Below are 24,076 nucleotides of genomic sequence, written 5' to 3'. Positions count from 1 at the left end.
TGTATGACAGTGATGACGTCACTGACTAATGTTGACATTGTCAATAAGTGCGAGAGGGACACCAGCCCAAACAATTACCTCTCATGTGGACACACTTTTTGACCTAACTAGTTTAATAATTCTAAATCTATGATGAATTGCGGTGCGAATTCTTGGATCGTAAAGCTAGGAACATACTACGACGACTACGCGGACGTCCGTCGTAAATCGACCGCGGACGGGGATCTGGACAATGAATATACACTTAACCGTGCAAACTATCGGTCGACGGACGTGGACGTGGCCTTGAGCGCATGGACGTCCGATCGAAATCTGGCTCGCTGGATGTTTTGTTCCGTGCACACTGATCGGTCGCGGTCGCGGTCGATTTACGACGGACGTCCGCGTAGTATGTTCCTAGCATAGATTTAGAATTATTAAACTAGATTGTTTAGTTAGGTCAAAAAGTGTGTCCACATGAGAGGTAATTGTTTGGGCTGGTGTCCCTCTCGCACTTGCTGACAATGTCAACATTATTCAGTGACGTCATCACTGTCATAAATTGGGGATACCAGTCAATTTTCAAAGTTACTACTAAATCTACTAACACCCAATTAAAAGTATTTTTTAATTATACAAATCTTTGATTTACTGGCAAACTGGCATCAAAATAATCACATTATAATTATTTCCAAATTTTTTGAAATATATCGAAACCCTAGTTTGAATATAACATTAAAATAAAATAAGAAGTTATAAAGTCAGGTAAATACAGATAAAAATACTACTAAAATGGGAACCTCATTAACACTGGCAACACGTGCGAGAGGGACACCAGCCCAAACAATGCCCTCTCATGTGGACCGTTTTCGCTAGTCTGATACGATCGACTTTCTGTTTCAGTAATAAGGTTTAATTTCGTATGGCAAAAAATGTGATTGAGCTGTCCCCTGTAAAGGTCTTTGGTTCCTAGCTTAAATATCGCGACCAGGGTAATCTTGGGGCGGAGCGATAGTCTGTTAATGGTATTACATTTGTTAAAATTAGGTAGTCACCTGGAAGTGCGAAATTACAATTTTCTTTGGCTCGACAAAATTTCATCTATTTTTTTTTTCAATTTTAATTTGCCGTTCTTTTCCAGTGACAAACGGCACAACAAACTTTAGTTGTCATACCAGTTGTGGCGTACCAACAACCAACAACAATAGAATAGACAACGCGCCACCTGTGCTTACTTTTTTGTTTTGAAGAGGAGTTAGCAACTACAGCGAGACCTCTAACAAATAGAATTTAGGTTTTCTACTTTTGTAGCTCCATAACCCCTTGATCGAGCCGGCTCATAATATGTTCAAGAAGGTAAATATGACGACCTCAACAATACGTTTACCCATTTACATTTACTAGAATTTCGCTCAAAGTTTATAACATGGAATTGCAGAAACGTGAGTAGCGAGTCGTGTCGTGTCGTAGTATCTTCTTAGTAGTCTGTGAGTCGTGTGGAGTTCAATTGAAGGAAATCGCTTCGCTCTTTCGATCAAGTTACCGTACAGTCCGTTAGAGTAACACAGGGTGTAACTTTGGCCCGCATATATTAATAAAGAGATGACTGATATAGGCTTCCATTGTAGGTAAATGCAAAGACTTTTTATAGGGGACAACTCAATCACATTTTTTGCCATACTAAATTGAACCTTATCATCGAGAGAGAAAGTTGATCGTATCAGACTAGCGAAAACGGTCCACATGAGAGGGCATTGTTTGGGCTGGTGTCCCTCTCGCACGTGTGACCAGTGTTAATGAGGTTACCATTGTAGTAGTATTTTTATCTGTATATTACCTGACTTTAAAACTTCTTATTTTATTTTAGTGTTATATTCAAAGTAGGGTTTCGATATATTTTAAAGAATTAGAAAATAATTATAATGTAATTATTTTAATGCCCATAAATCAAAGATTTGTATAATTAAAAAATACCTTTAATTGGGTATTAGTAGATTTAGTAGTGACTTTGAAAATTAACTGGTATCCCCAATGTATGACAGTGATGACGTCACTGAATAATGTTGACATTGTCAGTAAGTGCGAGAGGGACACCAGCCCAAACAGTGACCTCTCATGTGGACACACTTTTTGACCTAACTACACAATCTAGTTTAATAAATCTAAATCTATGGGTAAATGTTATTAAAACTACTATTATTATGTACTTATATGTTTTATTTAGAAACTTGCTCAAACACTAGTATGCTATCAATGCTGCAAGAACTATTGGCTGTTACACATGGCTTTAACATTTATACTTATAAACTTTTACATATCAAACATTTAGACCGGTTGATAATTTATATTGATTTTTAAAGATTAATAACATGAAACCATATCACCTGTCTAGACCTACAAAAAATATCACCAAAGGTTTTTCTTTACGGAGACTGCTATTGGCTACAGTACTAGAAGTAATATTAACTTCAATAGTTCTTTATTTGCCATACCATATAATTTTTACAATAGGTACACAAATGGATACTTAAAAAGGGTATAGCAAGAATTTGATTATGGTGGTCACTAGTCAGAACAATGAATGAAACCCAAATCTCGTTAAACTATAGTACATTACTACAGAGGCCGGGACAAAGGTGGTTGCCGGCCGAAGACATATAGATATAGGATAGGTCTGAGGCGGGCAACCCCATTTCCCGCCGAGGTATGTATAGTGCTTTTCTCAAACATGGTATGAAATAAATAAAGTCTACTGAAAATAGTAACTTTGGATGGCTGTATCTCCTAAACGGTGCGTCGTAGCGCAAAAATAATCGAATTTTCGTTCCCCTTTGATGCCCCGTAAACGCTTATAAAAAAACAAAAAGTAAAAAAAAAATCCAAAAAAAAACGAAAAAAATTTTTTTTGTATGAAAACGCACCCAAAATCAAATATTGTCTAGGGCCCGTACCAGTTGCAGTTGGCACGTCTATAAAGCCCCTTATAGTTTTTTTTTTAATTGGCTAAATACCTGGATGTTATGTCACAATTATCTGTTTGGAAATTAAAAAAGAAGACTTTGCCGGCCTTGGCCTGCAAGGTTTGTATGAAATTCCATTATCTATCAATCGTCCTAGCCGCACCTGCAACGTCATACTTCGCTACCAATTATAAGGCACATAACATCAATATTTCATACCATGTTTGAGAAATTTTTTTTACGAGGCATACAATTTACAAAAAAAAATATACTGTTTACTTCAGTCGGTCAAGTCACAATTTCTTTGCCGTCATGAATCAATGATTTGTTCGAATATCATTGAGTAATTTATTCGGGTTCCGTAGTCAACTAGGTTGTATATGTATCTGCATACCATATATTTTCGCTCTGTCTGTCTGTCCATGTGTACAGTGTACACCGTCCTAGATTCGATTTTACGTAACCAGCTACAAACCGGGAATCTTGATCCCCAATTTGTAGCCAGTTACAAAACTTAGTTACCAAACGGTCTACTAACTACTCTGGCCCCATACGTTTACGTGACCGGCTACAAAATGGGAATCAAGATTCCCGCGCGGTTTGTAGCCAGTTACGAAATGTTGGCTACCACAAACGGTACTAAATCGAGACTTCGGCTCCTTATGAGTGTTCCATCGCCTGTACAATGGGTTGTGTTCTGAGGAACTGTTTGACACGATGCCAACGTCCAGTTTTCATCATCGCACCGAGTAACACCTAACTAATCACTACTACTAACTGTCTTATATCAACAGCTTACTATCTGATTGCAAGGTTCTAGTCATAGAACTAAAGATAGAGAGCTAGGTGTGTTTTAATTTCTACAGTTTGCTGATTTACGCAAAAAATAAATAAAATATGTAGGTAAACTCTGCGCACCGCTCGCCATCGACAAGGCGCTCACCCAAACACCTTGCAACCTAAATGGTCGCGCACCGAGCGGTTTCAGAGGAATTTCCTCCCGCGGACGCTCCGGCTGAGGAACGCGCATGTGACACCCCTTGAGTTGCAAACGTCCATAGGTTAAGGTGACCGCTTTCCATTATGCAGATCGTAGGTTTGTTTGCCGACGTTGGCGCTAATATTCATATTTGACATTTTAAGTATTTTAACACAACACATTGTAAAAACTGCGGTTCAAAAGTTTTAAGCCTGTGTCGAAAGATAGCAGTCTATGCATACTAGGTGTACATTTTGCTTAGACAGAAACACTTTATTACTCGATCCTCTTTGGTGTGAGTCATCAAGTGAGATTCTAAATATGGTTTTCGTTTACATTTGTAGTCACAGTGCCTACAACTAAAAGGCTTTTCGTCAGTGTGAATTATCAGGTGAGTTTGTAATTCTGCTTTTCGTCTACACTTGTAGTCACAGTGGCTACACCTGAATGGTTTCTCGTCTGTGTGAGTCATCAAGTGGGTCTGTAAATTTGCTCTTCGTCTAGACTTGAAGTCACAGAGGCTGCAACTAAAACTCTTATCATCAGTGTGAATCGTCAGGTGAGACTTTAAATTTACTCTGCTTTTACACTTGTAGTCACAGTGGCTACAACTAAAAGGATATTTGCCGGTATGAGTCATCAGGTGAGTTTTTAAATATACATTTTGTCTACATTTGTAGGCACAGTGCCTACAACTAAAAGGCTTCTTATCTGCGTGAGTCAACAGGTGCTTCCGTAATTGTGTTTTTCGCCAGTGTGTGTCATCATGTGAGCCTTTAACAGTGATTTTCGTCTACATTTGAAGTCACATTGACTACAACTAAAAGGCTTATCGTCAGTGTGAGTCATCAGATGAGATTTTATACGATCTTTTGTTCTACACTTGTAGTCACAGTAGTTACAATATAAAGGTTTCTCGCCTGTGTGAGTCATAAAATGTTTCTGTAACTCGTCTTTTCGTCTACACTTGTAGTCACAGCGGCTACAACAAACCCGCTTTTCGTCTGTGTGAGTCAAGAGATGCCTCCGTAAATGTGATTTTGTTTTAGACTTGTATTCACACTGCCTACAGCCGAAAGGCTTCTCGTCTGTGTGAGTCATCAGGTGACTCTTTACATCTGCTTTTCGTCTACCTTTGTAGTCACAGTGCCCACAACTAAAAGGCTTTTCGTTCGTGTGAGTCATCAGGTGCTTCTGTAAATCACCTTTTGTTTTACTCTTGTAGTTACAGAGGCTGCAACTAAACGGTCTCTCGTCAGTGTGAGTGATCAAGTGAGATTGTAAATTACTTTTTAGTTTACACTTGTAGTCACATTGACTACACCAGAAAGGTTTATCGTCTGTGTGAGTTCTCGGATGATTGTGTAAATCATCGTGTCGTTTTGTACTATAATCTCCTGCTGTTGAATCGTGTAAAGGTGAGTGAGTGTGTGTCATCATGTGAGCCTTTAACAGTGATTTTCGTCTACATTTGAAGTCACATTGACTACAACTAAAAGGCTTATCGTTAGTGTGAGTCATCAGATGAGATTTTATACGATCTTTTGTTCTACACTTGTAGTCACAGTAGTTACAATATAAAGGTTTCTCGCCTGTGTGAGTCATAAAATGTTTCTGTAAATCTTCTTTTCGTCTACACTTGTAGTCACAGTGGCTACAACAAACCCGCTTTTCGTCTGTGTGAGTCAAGAGATGCCTCCGTAAATGTGATTTTGTTTTAGACTTGTATTCACACTGCCTACAGCCGAAAGGCTTCTCGTCTGTGTGAGTCATCAGGTGACTCTTTACATCTGCTTTTCGTCTACCTTTGTAGTCACAGTGCCCACAACTAAAAGGCTTTTCGTTCGTGTGAGTCATCAGGTGCTTCTGTAAATCACCTTTTGTTTTACTCTTGTAGTTACAGTGGCTGCAACTAAACGGTCTCTCGTCAGTGTGAGTGATCAAGTGAGATTGTAAAATACTTTTTAGTTTACACTTGTAGTCACATTGACTACACCAGAAAGGTTTATCGTCTGTGTGAGTTCTCGGATGATTGTGTAAATCATCGTGTCGTTTTGAATCGTGTAAAGGTGAGTGAGTGTGTACGTGTTTCTCTACAGCCGATTTGTCCCAGAACAGTTGGCTGCAATGGTGACACTGATAGACGGTGGCGATGTCACTGGGTGTGTGTGCGGGCTCGGCGGACACGAGAGCGGACGCTGCGACACGATTAGACAGGGCGGCCGGGGCGGCTACGGGGCGGTGCGGGCGCTCCGGCCCCAGCACGAGCTCGTCCTTCACCTCGTGCTCGATGTACAAGTCGGCCAGCATGGCTGCCTCGCTCACGCCGCGCCCGGCCGTGCTGCCCGACCACTCATCCTTCACACGCGCCTCTTCATCCAGGAATACAGCTTCTTCCTTCACAAGGGCTGAAAAAAATGGTTATAATTACAATTCGATCAAGTTAGTACCTATATAAATATATTTATGTATGCATGTATGTCACTTTAATACATCTAAACAAATGACAACCTATTTTTAACCCCCGACGCAAAATACGGGGTGTTATAAGTTTGACGTGTCTGTCTGTGTGTCTGTCTGTTTGTTTGTCTGTATGTCTGTCTGTGTGTGTGTCTGTCTGTGGCATCGTAGCTCCCGAACAGATGAACGATTTGGATTTAGTTTTTTTTGTCTGAAAGCTGCGTAAGTCAGGAGTGTTCTTAGCAATGTTTCATGAAAATCGGTCTACTATGTCGCGGTCGGGGGTTTTTTAAAATTTTTAATTTTGTGGTTATTAATGATTTCCGTTAACATTAACGGAAGGTTCTTTGGGTAATTATTTACAGTTAATTTCTATAAGAAACTAGTGTCTTAACTCTTACTGGATTACTAAATTCAAATAGTTCAACAAAACATACATTACTTCCTAATAGTAGGATTAGTAGGTATGTATTTTTAACCCCTGACGCAAAAATGACGGGGTGTTATAAGTTTAGCGTGTCTGTCTGCCTGTCTGTGGCATCGGAACTCCCGAACTGATGACATGTCTGATGTGTCATGAAAATCGATCCACTATGTCGGGGGATTTATCAAAATTTTAATTTTGTGCTTACAACATACAATTTGTGTGTTCAGTCCAGGGTTCAAGGAATTATATGAATGGATGTAAATTAGACATGCGCGCCGCTCGGAAAAAATCGGGCGGCGGCGCGCCTCGAAAAAATCGTCGGCGGCGGCGTAACGCCGGCGGCGTGAGATTTTTTTCAAATTTTTAAATATAACTTTTATGGGGTTAAATATTCATGAAAATCTTATTTACAGTATATTATGCAACCGTTTTTTAAGACACTAGGCAAAAAAAAGTGAGAGGCATGGGTACCAGCATTGTAAATATCCAATAATATATATATTATATATTTTTTATAAATATTACATACATACAATCACGCCTGTTTCCCTGAGGGGTAGGCAGAGATCACAGATTTCCATTTACTACGATCCTGACAAACCACTTTCGCTTCACACACTTTCATAACGTTTCTCATGTACGCTCGTCGGTTTCGAGTACTTCTAACCTGGCCATTTTGCAATATTTCCCCGATTTGGTCAAGAAAAGTTCGCCTAGGTCTTTCACTTCCAACTCTTTTTTCATATACTTTACTTTCTTCGTTAATCTCCTCTCATCCATCCTCTCTACATGCCCGAACCACCTTAACATACCCATCTCAATCTTTGTCACCACATCTACATCCACTCCACACTTCTCTCTTATCACGCTATTTCTGATCCTATCACTCAACTTCACACCAGCCATGCTCCTTAACGGTCTCATTTCCATTTATAAATATTGCAATACAACAACCATTTTAAAAAATGTTGAATTGTTAAAAATATAGTTTGATGTGTTTGTTACAGTGTCCTGCTCCTGCCGTTTCGCCAAAAAACGTTTCGTCAAATTTCATTTCCCAATAATCATATCGCAATAGTTTCATTTCCCAAAGTATTGTTTGGCAAAGGTATGTTTCGCAATGAATTTGTTTGGTCAAATTATCATTTGGCACAATTTTACTTAGTCAAATTTTACTTAGACAAAACTTTATTTCGCAAACGTTTTTAATGGCAAAACTTATATCCCAAAAAACATGTTTGGTCAAAATTTCACATCGCAAACTTCGAAAATATTTAGGCATTTGCATTTTTATTTCTACGGGATTAATTTAATTTACCGAAGATTTTTTGCCAAATTTAACTTAAAATTGTCAAATGATAATTTCAGTTTTATTCCCAAGGCCTCAGTTGGACAAGAAAAGTTTGCTCAACTTTATTTAGGTCAAAAAATGTTTCTACAAATTACACCATGCAAAACCACATTTTGTAATAAATATTTAACATAAAATAAAAAATTGTGTTTTTAATAAATTAATTATAAATAAGTCACTAATTTAACTTCAGCGCCCTCTCGGGATAAAATATCGAACTAACAAGCCCGCTCAAGGCATCCACTCGCGTGCACATACGTGTTAGCCAGGTAGATAAGGAGTTAGTTACAAAAACATCCGCAGGCGATAGCTGGCGCGCGCGTCAGAGTCCGACGTTCTTTTCTAATACGAACAGCGCCTGGGAAACACGATAGAAAATTGATTTTTATAAAATATGGCTCACCGGAGGTTCCACCCTGCAGCCTGGGCGGTTAAAATGAATAGTCGTAACATATTAACATAAAAAACCTGGAGAAAGCACTACTTTGAAGAAAATTAATTCCCCAATACTGGGTCCTTGTGTCGCTATGAAATCCTGATGAATTGCACGAGAGAATGCCATAGCTGATGGGAAATGAGCCTCGGACCGCATCCTGTGTTTGAGCTTGCTTTCCACCTCACATCTTAACCCTGGGACCTGCTTCCTGAAGGCATCAGCGTCAGCGTACAGGATTCCGTATGTGTAATTAAAAAGTGTTTGCAAGGTTAGTTAAGCTTAATTTGAACTTTATCTTAACATCAGTGGACAATCTTCAAAGAGTGACTGTGACGTAGTGTCTCTAGAATTAAAAGGCTTTCTCCAGCATATTCGCAACTTTTATTTACATCACAACCCAGTAAGGCGCCCTGAGGACATATTTGAAAGAGCTCATGCTAACCCTGTGCGAACCGGTGAGTAACAGCAGTCAGCCCAATTTTAACTGTTACAATTTGACAATAAATATTACAAGGCATAAATGTAATGTAATAATTTTATTAGTATTGTAAAAGAAAACTCGTGTGCGATAGGGTCAGTTTATAGTCCCATTACGAATTGAACGGAATAAACGTAAACAAACTGCTGTCACTGTCAAAGTAACACGTGCAGCTCAAGTCAGGGGTTCTCAAAGTAAGGGCCGAGAGAAAATCAAATTACTTTTAACCAGTTATTAACGATCACTCTATTACATACTTAAAAATCGTGAAGCGATCGAACACAATGACTGTTATATTATGTTATGATCCCATGCAAGTCAATATAGAAATCGGTCCAAAATAGACGATGTCCTGTCATATCAGATACTCACAGAACCAATAATTTACTTTATAACCACCTTATTACCACCATCGCATTTGAAGAAGACGGTTTTAATTAGTAATTAAAAATCACTGCCACCTAGTCTCAAAAGTTGCTAAAAAATAATCTTTAGCGGCCCGCTACTTGGTCGCCCAGGTACATTTCCACAGTAATACCAGTGCAATATACAAACTACCCGATAAAAACGGCTTTTTAATTTCAATAAATATACCAAAACGTTTAGTGTTTCAATTTATTTTCGTTTAAAAAGAGCTGCTGGCAACCCTGGCCAAGTAAACATATAGAAAGTGACTGTCCGACAATTTTATCCTAAAATAATAGTAAACGCTATATAAAATCAGTGAAAGTGCAAAGGAAAACATAACCAACAAACTTACATAAAATCATGGCATTCCGATTACAATTTCAAGCACACACTGCTACGAAAAACACAAAGGTGAGAAACTAATTAGCCGTTATAAATTGACACACTAAATATTTAAAACTCAAAACAAAGAAATAACTGTCTATTTATAGGCCCAGAGCCCAGGCCCGCCAGACCTTCCTCAAATTCTCAAGGATGAAACTTTGGGACAATGTAGAGTTCATATCGGCGGTTAATGTGTGCATATTTTCTAGTTCGGCCCATCGGCCAATTTTTTGCTATCAAGTGATGAAGGTGAAAAAAAAAAGTGCTTACTTTCCTTAAATTCTCAAGGCTGATTTTTATATATGTGTTAGAGCACGTTGTTAGAAATTGGTTATCATCAATGCCAGACCGTTTCCGCCGGCCATAACTTTTACCAGACGCGACAAAGTTGGCAAAAAACGACTCTAACTTACCTCATTTTCTCAAGCCTGATTTTGATATATGATACGCAGGGACCTGTAACTAGACCGTTTGTAAGCAGCCAGACCAATCGGATGGACCCAACCATCCGCCAGACCGACTTAAAGTTTCGATATGAGCATTAGTAGAATTGAAATATTCCGGGTCTATAAAAGCTAAAAACTTGAATTTTCTACATTAAGCTACGTGTATATTGTATACTTGACGTAATAAGCGACTTTCAAAAATTTTACTTCTAAGGAAATAAAAAAATGAAAGTTTATATGTGGTGCAAGATTAATTTTAAGCTATGAATTTTATTTACACTGCGTAAGTACATGTGTATTTTATTATAAATATAACTTTTACCAGACGCGACAAAGTTGGCAAAAAACGATTCTAACTTACCTCATTTTCTCAAGCCTGTTTTTGGTATATGATACGCAGGGACCTGTAACCAGATTGTTTGTAAGCAGCCAGACCAATCGGATGGACTCAACCATCCGCCAGACCGACTTAAAGTTTCGATATGAGCATTAGTAGAATTGAAATATTCTGGGTCTATAAAAGCTAAAAACTTGAATTTTCTACATTAAGCTACGTGTATATTGTATACTTGACGTAATAAGCGACTTTCAAAAATGTTACTTCTAAGGAAATAAAAAAATGAAAGTTTATATGTGGTGCAAGATTAATTTTAAGCTATGAATTTTATTTACACTGCGTAAGTACATGTGTATTTTATTATAAATATAACTTTTACCAGACGCGACAAAGTTGGCAAAAAACGACTCTAACTTACCTCATTTTCTCAAGCCTGATTTTGATATATGATACGCAGGGACCTGTAACTAGACCATTTGTAAGCAGCCAGACCAATCGGATGGACCCAACCATCCGCCAGACCGACTTAAAGTTTCGATATGAGCATTAGTAGAATTGAAATAATCCGGGTCTATAAAAGCTAAAAACTTGAATTTTCTACATTAAGCTACGTGTATATTGTATACTTGACGTAATAAGCGACTTTCAAAAATTTTACTTTAAGGAAATAAAAAAATGAAAGTTTATATGTGGTGCAAGATTAATTTTAAGCTATGAATTTTATTTACACTGCGTAAGTACATGTGTATTTTATTATAAATATAACTTTTACCAGACGCGACAAAGTTGGCAAAAAACGACTCTAACTTACCTCATTTTCTCAAGCCTGATTTTGATATATGATACGCAAGGACCTGTAACTAGACCATTTGTAAGCAGCCAGACCAATCGGATGGACCCAACCATCCGCCAGACCGACTTAAAGTTTCGATATGAGCATTAGTAGAATTGAAATATTCCAGGTCTATAAAAGCTAAAAACTTGAATTTTCTACATTAAGCTACGTGTATATTGTATACTTGACGTAATAAGCGACTTTCAAAAATTTTACTTCTAAGGAAATAAAAAAAACCGGCCAAGTGCGAGTCGGGCTCGCGCACAAAGGGTTCCGTAGCAGCAAATATAATAAACCAATAACTTAACCAAAATTACAGTTAAATCAACCTATCTCAAAAACTATAAGAGATACTTTGATCAAACCAAAAATCGTTGAAAGAGTTAATTAGCATGCATCACCTCTATTTTTTTTAGAATTTTATACCCCGTAGTTATAAAAATAGAGGGGGGGGGACATACTTTTTACGACTTTGAGAGCTGATATCTCAAAAACCGTTCACTTTAAGAAAAATGTTTTTTAGAAAACTTTATATCATTTTAAAAGACCTTTCCATTGATACCCCACACGGGTATGTACATCGAAAAAAAAATTTTCATCCCTCAGTTACATGTATGGGGGGCCCCACCCCCAATTCTTTTTTTTACTATTTAGTGTCATAATTTTGTAGCGGTTCATACAACACATATTCCCATCAAATTTCATCACTGTAGTACTTATAGTTTCCGAGTAAATCGGCTGTGACAGACGGACAGACGGACAGACGGACAGACGGACAGACGGACATGACGAAACTATAAGGGTTCCGTTTTTGCCATTTTGGCTACGGAACCCTAAAATTGGTCTGGCTGCTTACAAACGGTCTGGTTACAGGTCCCTGCGTATCATATACCAAAATCAGGCTTGAGAAAATGAGGTAAGTTAGAGTCGTTTTTTGCCAACTTGGTCGCGTCTGGTAAAAGTTATATTTATAATAAAATACACATGTACTTACGCAGTGTAAATAAAATTCATAGCTTAAAATTAATCTTACACCACATATAAACTTTCATTTTTTTATTTCCTTAGAAGTAAAATTTTTGAAAGTCGCTTATTACGTCAAGTATACAATATACACGTAGCTTAATGTAGAAAATTCAAGTTTTTAGCTTTTATAGACCCGGAATATTTCAATTCTACTAATGCTCATATCGAAACTTTAAGTCGGTCTGGCGGATGGTTGGGTCCATCCGATTGGTCTGGCTGCTTACAAACGGTCTAGTTAATAGGTCCCTGCGTATCATATATCAAAATCAGGCTTGAGAAAATGAGGTAAGTTAGAGTCGTTTTTTGCCAACTTTGTCGCGTCTGGTAAAAGTTATGGCCGGCGGAAACGGTCTGGCATTGATGATAACCAATTTCTAACAACGTGCTCTAACACATATATAAAAATCAGCCTTGAGAATTTAAGGAAAGTAAGCACTTTTTTTTTTCACCTTCATCACTTGATAGCAAAAAATTGGCCGATGGGCCGAACTAGAAAATATGCACACATTAAACGCCGATGTGAACTCTACATTGTCCCAAAGTTTCATCCTTGAGAATTTGAGGAAGGTCTGGCGGGCCTGGGCTCTTGATCTATTACGAAAATTAACGGTACACCCGGCGACCACTCAAATATATTGGCTGCATGACTGACAGCTGACATTTATTCATATAGTGCCAACCTAAGAAAAAACCAAGTGAGTGTTGCTACACAATAATAATAGACAGTCGAGCGTTTTGGAAGATACCTCAAACAGTTGCAGTAGAATCTAGCGCCATCTATTGTTGCACTAAGAAAACTCTGACAATAACAATACAGATTGACATACAAATTAGATTTAAATTAAAATAGACTTAAAGATGACTCCTACACCTCCAAATAAGTCTATAGCATGCTCTAGATGTAAGAAAATACTAAAAACTAAAGAATACCTGAAGTGCTCAGGCTGCTTAAAAATCTTTGATCTTGTGTGCACTGGAAATGTTACTTTAGCGAGATTTAGATTGATGACTAGTGATAATAAGGTAAATTGGAAGTGCAGTAATCAGTAGCGGCTTGCCCTAAAGTGCGCTTGTGCGGTGCACTCCCAGAAATAATCACAAGTAAATTATAGTAATACATCGGTTATGATACCTCTAATTAATGTATTACTATTTAAAAAAAAGTATCGCAAAAAAGTTAAGCTCAATTAAACAATTACTTGTATTTCTTAAAAGTTCATTAATCTGACTATTACTCCGCCAACTCCCTTCCTACAATTTCATACGCAACGCGCTCAACGGAGCGCTTTCAATTGCGCTCCTATGGAAAAAGATTCAGTGCATTCATCAATAGAAAATTCAGTGAGAGTGAAAGAGAAGTTTAGACACAGCTCCGCGCGTGAGACAGACGATTATCTATGAAATATTAGGTAAATCGGGAGCGCCGCACCGACCACAGAACTATATCAAAATAGAAGGAAAAAGTATCCTATTTAGTACTTCGCGTGGCAAAAAGAAAACTCAACGACCTCTTTCCTCGCCGCAAACGACAGTCTGCGTTGTTGTTCTTTTGTTCATTGCAGTGCATTCAAAACGAGCGATATCCATATAAACATGAAATAAGTGTCTTAACAATGCGTGTAATGAAAATAATTTAATTTGTTCTTAGATTACGAACGATGTAAAAATTAGCTATTCAAACTGTCGAGTCAACTCATATTCGTGACGTCTAGTGTCCATGCAAAATGTTACACGGTTGGTTTTGTCAACCGCCGAGCTTTTTCCTTCTATCTCGGTATAGGTCTGTGCGTTTGTCCTTGATTACCGTCTTGTTGCACCGCGCAGGCGCGATGCGCGCCGCGGTCATCCGCGTACTTATTTCGCGCGCTTTTTTGTAAAAGAGTTGTACGGCACCCGCGGGAAATACGATTTAGACTTAATTTGAAACCGCATAATTAAATTGTTTTAATTGCAAGTGTAAATAATTTCAGTGTGTGAGAATGAGAATGGATGGATGCAATGTGACATAAAAGTGTGTGAAAAAACTTTAGCAACCCGATTAGAATTAAAAGTCCAGTGGTTATGTGAATGTGACAAAAGTGAAAAACTGTTTGGTTTTCCATTTCTTTTATTCGGAACTGGCGCGGACGACGGAGGTGGTGAGTGTGCATGTGCATGGACCGAAATCCGTCTCAATGATCGGTCGTCAGGAAATATGCAAGGCCTTAGATTCAGCATATCGAAAATCCACACAGGAGTACCAAGTGCCACAAGGAGTAAGTAGGTATCTACATACATGTAGGATCTTGGTGCTAACAATGAGAGTTTGAGTGAACACCCACATATTATAGCCACGAGCCGCCTCTGGCAGTAATTGCCACGAAAATGCCCAGAAAAAGGCAACTTCGTCACCGGCACCAGCAGTTGGTACCTATACTGAGAGCACAGCAAATAAATCACCAGATAACGTAACACAGAGAAAACGCGTTATAACACAAAAATCTAATTCTTATGACATATCTCAAGCTGATATTGGTGATAATATATTGAGCTCAACGCTTAGAGATGGAAGCACATACGAAAGTCCTCGGAGTCTCCCGAGCATATCTACCATGGAATCCTCACAAATTGTTGCCTTGAAAGCGCAAGTTGAAGAACTTACCATTGAATTATCCAGCGCATATAACGAAATTTCTAATCTCAATACTGAAAATCAAGACCTAAATAAACAATTAGAGGATTGTAAGAAAAAAATGTGCGTCTATAATACACTACTTAAAGAACATCCTCAAGGAAAATGTTCCCCTACAAAAAAAATATCGCTAAGTCCGACATCGTCTCTAATGCAGACATCTAATATTGAAGCCGAACAAAAAATAAAAGAGCTAGAAAACGAAATTCAAATCCTGAATAAAAAAATTAGGACATTGCAGATTAAATTAAGTAAGGCGTTAACTACGAATAAGGAAATTAAACAAAACGCAGATGCATTGATAAACAAAAGCGTAATCTACTCTCGCATACACCAGTCAACAAAGACCCTACAAAAAACAATTAAACAATTAGAAAAGGTCAGCTATAACTCTAGTTTTGACAAATATAACCCAGATCTGATAAAACAATGCCCATCCTCGGACCAAAAGGACCTGCATGATGAAAGACAGGACCCTATTATAAAGGTGCCTGAGAAGCCACATAGACACAAGCCAAAACTATTACTCTTATCTGATTTCCACGGATCGGATGTACTACGCCCCCTTTCCAAGTTGCGAAGAAATGACTACGATTTCTCAGCTGACATTATACACCGCGAAACAACGGAACGGGTTCTTGAAAATGTTAGCCAAAAAATAGGTGATTTTAAGAAAAGTGACTGCTTGGTTATAATGTGCGGAGGCAGTGACTACAACATTACACCGATAAGCCAGATCATAAGACTTTTAGATAAAACTGTTAAATCCGCTACACATACGAATGTAATTATCTGTGACATACCGTCTTCGATTAATGATTACTCTGAACATTATAATAATTTTGTACATAAATTAAATTCAGCAATTCATGAAAAATTTGACGGTTTGCCGCATGTTTGGCTACAAACTAGCAGTATTTATTTAGGAAAGACAGATTATCAAAATGACGGTAATCAATTAAATTTTAAAGGGAAATCTAAATTAGCACAACATGTTAATAAAATATTGAAAATTGTAAATGAAAAATATTATAACAGTAGCACTTTTTTATGAATAGTGACAACAAACTAGACCATAATAACATATTAGAACACAATGATAATAATGACATTCTCACTTATAAAAATATTTATGTACTTCATCAAAACATCAATGGATTAATTAATAAAGCTGATTTATTATATGTTAACCTACAAGAACTAAACGATTCTGGCAAACAAGTCGATATAATATGTATTACTGAACATAACATGAAATGTGGCGATGAAGCTCACATAGCTATTCCAAATTATAAATTAGCAGCATACTTTACGAGAGATAACAGGAATGGAGGGTCTTGTATTTTAGTAAGAAATATTCACAGATTCAACATTATCTCTGAAATCACGAAAACCTCTATTCCTAATATCATAGAATGTACTGGAGTTGAATTGATTGATCATAAAATCATTGTTGTTTGTGTTTATAGAGTACCAAAAAACAACTCAGCTACAGTGTCATTGTTTCTGTGCAAACTGAATGAAATATTAAATAAGTTCTGCCAAAACAGCAAAAAGATAATCATTTGCGGCGATTTCAATATAGATCTACTCAAAACGACTGCTCACTCGGTCGATTTCAAAAGCTTAATAAGTAGTTACAACCTTGTGCCAGGAATATCAAAGCCAACCAGACTGTCCAGTCAAACTTGCATAGACAATATAATCCACAATATTAGAGGTAGTAAAGCTGAGGTTTTAGAACTAGCTTTATCTGACCACACCGCACAGCTGTTAAAGTGTCCAGTGAAGAAAACATTTTCCATTCCATACTGGTATGTAGAACAAATAGATTTATCAGAGCAAAACATTGTCAAATTTATAGATTGCCTTAGTAATATTAGTTTCAATGATGTATTTTTATCAACCAATCCAAACGAAGCATTTGATAATTTCTTTGACATTTTTGACCTATTTTATAAATTATGTTTTCCTAAGAAACGATGTAGATTTAACACCACTACTAAGCCTAGATGGATAACAAATGGTATTAAACATTGTAGTAAACGGAAAAGAGATTTGTTGTGGAAATATAGATTGACGCGAAATCCCGACCTAAAAGACAAATTAAAAAGCTATTCCAGACAACTCAAAGAAATCATAAGCAATGCTCAAAGATCCGAAAATGATAGGTACATTGAAAGTTCAAGAAATAAAACAAAAGCTACATGGAAAATTATTAATTCATCTAAGGCCAGATACCCCATCGAAAACATTAAACAAATTGTATCCAATGGAAAGACATTTACTCATCCTAAAGATATTGCAGAGGAATTTAACAATTATTTCATCGATCAAGTTAGTCCTGTTAATCCTCCTAGTAACACTAACAACAAAACTAACTATAAGAAAACAATGACATACTATGCTAACTCCATATTTATGAAACCGACAAATCCTGATGACATAAGGCTAATCATACACTCTCTAAAAAATACGAATAGTACCGGATACGATAATATACATACAAAAATTATAAAAAGAACATGTAACATCATCTCTCCTGTACTCAGTCATATAATAAATTTATGTATTGAACACGGTGAGTTTCCTACCAAACTAAAGATATCCATTGTTAGACCTCTTTATAAAAAAGAGGATAAAGAAGACATGAAGAACTATAGACCAATTGCGTTGATTTCTGTATTTGCCAAAATTATAGAAAAAGTCATATACAACAGTCTATATAACTACTTTGAAAATAAAAATCTGTTTGCAAAGGAACAAAAAGGATTTCGAAAGGAAAAATCCATAAATCTCGCTATTTTTGACTTAGTACAGCAAGTAATTAATAATATGGACAAAAAAATTCCTACGTGTGCCTTGTATATGGACATGCCGAAAGCATTCGATTTCGTTGATCACAATATACTTTTAGACAAACTTTTTGCTTATGGAGTTCGCGGAAATGTTTTCAATCTAATCCGTTCATACTTGACAGATAGGAAACAAATTACACAAATTAAAAGAATATCCTTGACTACGAAGACAGAGGAAATCTACACATCTAGTTTTAGGAATATCTATTATGGGGTACCTCAGGGAAGTGTGTTGGGCCCATTATTATTTCTAATTTATATTAATGATATGCCTAAGGCCACGGTACATCCAATGGTTCTCTTTGCAGATGATAGCACTATTATTTTTTCTGGTCAAAATATAGAATCATATGAAACTGAAATAAATAATACCTTAGATACTATCATAGAATGGCTTGATAATAATAATCTTAGAATAAATCTGGACAAAACCAATATCATGACATTTAAGCAACGAACCAAATCTACTACTTTAAACATAAGTTACAGAGGGCATAAAGTAAATGAAACGGACTTAACAAAATTTCTAGGATTAAGCATAGATAATAAGATGACATGGAAAATACAAACTGACAATATATGTAACAAATTAAGTAAATACTCATACGCTCTATACAATTTAAAAAAAATAGCAAACAAATCGTCACTATTAACTGCATATCATGCTTATGTAACTTCTAATTTAAGATATGGTGTCCTGTTTTGGGGAAACTCCACCAATAAAGAATGTGTATTTAAGGCTCAGAAGAAATGCATACGAACAATCTGTGGTATCCAAGAAGGAGGCTCATGTAAACCATCTTTTAAAAGCCTTAATATACTTACATTGCCAAGTTTATATATATATGAAATGGCCAATTTTGTAAATACAAACCAAAATCTATTTACTAAATTTAAGAGTGTACGACTTCAAAATAAAATAAAGTCTTCGCAAAAAGTACCAAGTAAGACTGCACTTTTGCAAAAAAGCATTCTAGGAATGGCGCACAAAATATACAACAAGTTACCGCCAAATATAATAGCATATAAGGACAAAAGTAATGTTTTCAAAGAAAAACTTAAAGTATTCCTTATAGAGAAAGCCTATTACACTATAAGAGAATTTTTAACTGAATTGTAAATTAAATTAAATTAAAATGAATTGAGATTATTATAATTACCTATTTATTATTATGTTTGTTCTTTACATATCTCGGGACCATGGGGTCCCGGACCTTTGTAAGGCATACGTGGGGCCGAAGCCAACAGCGCATAGGCCCTTTAGAACAGTTTAATCTAAATGTAATGTGACACAAACCAGCGATTATCCCTGTCCGCACTATAGTAATGCACCCAAGGACAAGCCCCGGTTAGTGTAGAACTATTGTAAGATAAAGGTACAAAAAGAAACCGGGCTATTATGTTGAGTTGCTAGTGGATTCGTAACCGGTGCTATTGGAAAAACTATGGCACCTGCCTTACTCATATGTTACATAACATGACAAAATAGGCAGGTGGTGACTCGCCAACTCACTATATGGGTCCCCGAAAACGGCCGCTCGCACGGAGCGACAAGGGCACAACATAGCGTGAGCGGCTCAGGGTGTGGAGAGGTGTGCGCCGCTTTCTACCCAGTCTGTACGAAACAGCCACTGTGCCAACTCGCGTCTTATGCATATTTCACTTCCACCCTGCAAGCATATAGCTCTGGCACCCCACTCTGGACGGCCGGTTAAGGCAAGCCAGAGGTGAGAGTCCTGCGACCCCTGCTCAGTGTTCACTCCGGCCGGCCAATGAAGGCAAGCCGGAGGGAGGGATCTGATCGACTCTCGGGGGCATGGGACCCAAGGGACGCCACTTCCCATTCAGCTCGCCACAAGCTGCCCTGGGGGTTTATTATTATTATTATTATTTTTTTTTTAGAACATTACTTTGACATTATTAAATTATTAGATTGAATTGATTGCATGAGATAACCCTGTTTGAATGTTATTGTTTTGATATTTGACTGTGATATTTTAATTAAGTAGTGTAACTATATTATTAATATATTTGTATGCCAATAGGCACGACATAGTGATACTGAAAACAATTATTGAACATCTTGTAACTTACCTATGTTGAACAAATAAATCTTTGAATCTTTGAATCTTCATTATTTGTGTAGTGGAATATGTAAAGATTTTTATTAAACCTGTAAAATATCGGCAATTTTAATACCTCGAATGGTGCAAATTTTTTATAGCACCGGCCACACTTTTGTTTACAATAATTCCGGCTAATCAAAAATAGGAGTATAGGTGCGACGACGAGCGAAGCGAGGAGCGTGTTAGGTTGGCAGTGAGCAAACCGGAAATGGCTTTTTAAAGTAAGTAATTAAAAATTAATAGAACATAATGGTCTTGAAAACATAAAGTTTCTTTTTTAATAAAATGTATCCGGACATGTAAGTGAAAATGTCATCCTTGACATTTGCAGCAGGAGGAAAAAAAGTACGACATACACATTATTTCACACAAATCTTGGACACAAATTATAAAATCAACAAACAAATTTCTAGTGCGCCATTTAATTACAATATATTGGGAAATTGAAATTTTGCCTAACAATGCCTTTGACTAAATAATATTTGGTAAAATTAAATTAGACCAAGTAAATATTTTGGGAAACCAATACTTGCGAAAAATGGCAGGTCGAAACTTCGGAGGCTCATCTGTACTGAAAAACGTCGTACGATACACGTGCGAAAAGGAAATTCGTAACTCGTGTCGATTTAAAACACTCCCTTCGGTCGTGTTTTAATTTATCGCCACTCGTTTCTAACTTCCTTTTTTACGCACTTGTATCGTAATGTACTATTTGCTAAATGTCAATTTGCGATAAGTTGTTTTGCCAAACATTTATTTGGGAAATGAAAATTTGGAAATAATAGTTTGGGATGTGAAACTTTGGGAAACGTTTTTTGGCGAATCGTCAGTAAACCGTTTGTTAGTCTTATTTTACTAAATGTTATGTTTTTAGTAGATTTTTTCGTATCTAAATAAGAAGTATTCCTAAATAATAATAACAAGGAATAACTACTAGTGTATCAAATAATACAATAGTCCGACAGTTCCTCTCTCTGCAGCCCTAACCACTGGCAGCTTGGGACCTGCCCCGCTGCTGGCGGCACCCTAGGTTAGGTTTTTTATAATGTGTTTATATATTTTGTATTGTTTTGTAAGTGGTTTTGTAATAATAACAAGCTCTGCTCAAACCCTAATGCAGCGTGACTTCAGCATAAGGGAAGCTTGGAAGGAGGAATGGCAATCCAATCTGCCTAGTATGAACGTAGGACCCTACGACCCTACACAGAAGCCCTACGGATTTTCCACTACAACTAGGAGGGAATGGTGCCAACTTAACAGACTGCGTACCGAGCATGGACGTTGTGCGGACTATCTGTTTAAGTGTGGATGGAGAGACTCACCAGCGTGCGACTGCGGGGCACCGGTGCAGACTATACACCACATCATTTACTTAAGTTTAGATTATTGTATTTATACTTACTTATAAAAAATGACGTGTAAAATATCATATTTTATCAATAAAAAATCTGAATCTGAATCTGAATCATGCACGAGTGTCCAAAAAGAAAATTTGTTGGGGAGGCCCTAGATCTTCACTCACCTGATGCTAATGCTGCCCAATGGGTGAAACACTTAGATATAGTATTGTAATCAATGATAGTATCATAAGCGACTCAGTGCATGCCATACGAATAAATAAATAAGTGGTTTTGTATTTTACTTTTATAATCATATTATAAAATAACCTAGCCTGAGATTTAAAATGAATAAAGAGAATAATAATAAGTAACTAATGTATGAGTAAGTCTACTAATAACTCTATGGATACAATTTTATCCGAAATAAAGATTTATAATTTAATAATGCAACAAAATAAAATATGTCTTCCATAGAAAGTGGATATATATCAAAGTTATCAATATGTATATCCATACTAATATTATAAATGGGAAAGTGTGTGTGTCTGTTTGTTTGTCCGTCTTTCACGGCAAAACGGAGCGACGAATTGACGTGATTTTTTAAGTGGAGATAGTTGAAGCGATGGAGAGTGACATAGGCTACTTTTTGTCTCTTTCTAACGCGGGCGAAGACGAGGGCAAACGCTAGTATCCGATATTCTGATATTTATTATGAATATCGGATATTTTCGAATCCTGGTTCAGTCTGACAAGCAACAACACTTCAATATACAAAAACAAGATAATTTACAACAATGGTGTACACTGAATCCTGAACGAAACAAAGGAATATATAAGAGAGGGGTTCTAAATTAGAATTCTGAGTGTAGTGCGGTATCACATACAGCCTTTCATCCGTTGACCACAAATACTGGAAATGAGTTGATTTAATTATAAATGATGAATTCTTTTTCCAATTGCTTCGAATGTATTAGACCTCTTTTTTTTTTGTATGTTCTGTGTGTATTGGCAAGCAAATAAACAAATATCTATCTAGCACGCAGTAGTTTCCAGGAAACTTAACGCGCTCTATTATGATAAATATTAATAACATGCATCAACAGATCACACAAGTATTGTGAGTAGTGATATCGGAGTAGATCGCGGTTATTGTATGAGCTTACCCATTTCCGACTGGTCCGTCTCGGGCTCCAGCTTCACGCGCGCCGGCGACATGCTGCCAGACTCGGCACTCGTCTCCATCTCTCACTCTCAAAAGTTATACTTTTGTGCTCAAAACGTCTTACTCAAGATGTTTAGATGTGCTCCTATCGAAACAAATACGAAATGCAAATATTGCAAGTAAAATACGCTTTGAAATGAAGACAAAGACGCACTGCCACTGACAGATTTTTTTTTTTTTTTTTTTTTGTTAGGATTGGCTTGGCTTTTGCTGCCAGGGCACTTTGCTAATGTCAAGTGAGTAGGGGTGATTTCAGGAGTGCACCTAAAAATTTAACCCCAAATTTTGAATAAAAAGTAATAAGTTGCATACTTGGTACATAATATTATGAACATAATAAATATATACAACTAGGTATATACGCAATATTTACAAACTGATATTATTTTTTTCAAGAAAATGTGCTATCATTTTTAATACTTTGGGATCTGAGCTAGCTAAAAGAGATTTTATATTACAAGGAAGAGGGACTTTCAATTTAAGTAAGAGATCGTATAAGCAAAAACGGTTCGATGGGCATTCAAAAAATATATGTTCGATTGTGCCCACGCCATAACCACATTGGCATTCTGGGCTAGCTTTTTTCTTTATCTTGTATAGGAATTCTGGAGAACAGACATGACCCAGTCTAAGGCGAATCAGGCAGCTCGTTACCTTCTTATTAAATTTAAATTTAAAGAACCAAGGTTTGGGGTAAATTTTTTGCTGAATTTGAAAGAACTGTAATTTATTATTAGTAATCCAAAGATCTGACCAATCAGAGTTCAGCTTTGTCGAGGAAATCACATCCAAGTCCTTACTAAAACATTGATAGAAACACCTACTACCAGTTACAGTTGCCTCTTTTGCAGCTTTATCAGCCAATTCATTACCATGAATGCCTTTGTGGCTTGGGATCCATGATAACTGAACGTCTAAATTTAATAGGTGACAAGTAAAGAGGGATTCTTTGATTAAGCAAATTATAGGGGTTTTCGCACAATTTTTGATAGAATTACAGGTGATAGCCTGGATTGAACTTAAGCTATCGGAGAAGATTACAGATTTAGACAGTTTGTGTTCCATAATGTATCTGATTGCTTTCAAAATGGCTACGCATTCCCCAGTGAAAATAGAGCAAACTGAAGGAAGTTGAAATTTGTGGACTGATTCGAGGTTATCATGAATGAAAGCACAGCCAACAGAGCTAATGACAGATTTAGAAGCATCTGAGAAAAATAAATCCCATTCCTTCCATTTGTCTCTTATTGCAATCAGGAATTTTTCATTTATGCTATTTGAACTTCGCGTAACGCCGATTTTGACAGATTTTTGTTCGAACATTAAGGCAGCATAAGGAACAGTATAAATGGG

At 36.9% G+C, this 24,076-nt stretch overlaps 1 protein-coding gene across 2 annotated transcripts in view; it reads right to left on the bottom strand.

Moving 5' to 3' along the window:
• Positions 1-22,866, bottom strand: part of LOC125239160 (gastrula zinc finger protein XlCGF57.1-like) — a 31,013-nt gene extending 8,147 nt beyond the window's left edge. Inside the window, exons 1-2 of one of the 2 annotated variants that reach the window (XM_048146668.1) lie at positions 22,665-22,866; positions 3,915-6,326 (exon numbers count right to left, since the gene is read on the bottom strand). In XM_048146668.1, coding sequence (XP_048002625.1) covers positions 4,639-6,326; positions 22,665-22,743 — 1,767 coding nt within the window. In that variant the 5' untranslated portion in view covers positions 22,744-22,866 and the 3' untranslated portion in view covers positions 3,915-4,638. Of the gene's footprint in view, positions 1-3,914; positions 6,327-22,664 lie in introns of those variants that run through there. The other variant, XM_048146670.1, reaches the window with a different exon arrangement.
• Between the last annotated feature and the right edge of the window lie 1,210 nt (positions 22,867-24,076).

Source organism: Leguminivora glycinivorella, chromosome 25 (genome assembly GCF_023078275.1).
Source record: "Leguminivora glycinivorella isolate SPB_JAAS2020 chromosome 25, LegGlyc_1.1, whole genome shotgun sequence".
In the NCBI taxonomy this organism is placed as follows: domain Eukaryota; kingdom Metazoa; phylum Arthropoda; class Insecta; order Lepidoptera; family Tortricidae; genus Leguminivora; species Leguminivora glycinivorella.
This window is presented reverse-complemented; position numbering and strand designations above follow the sequence as displayed.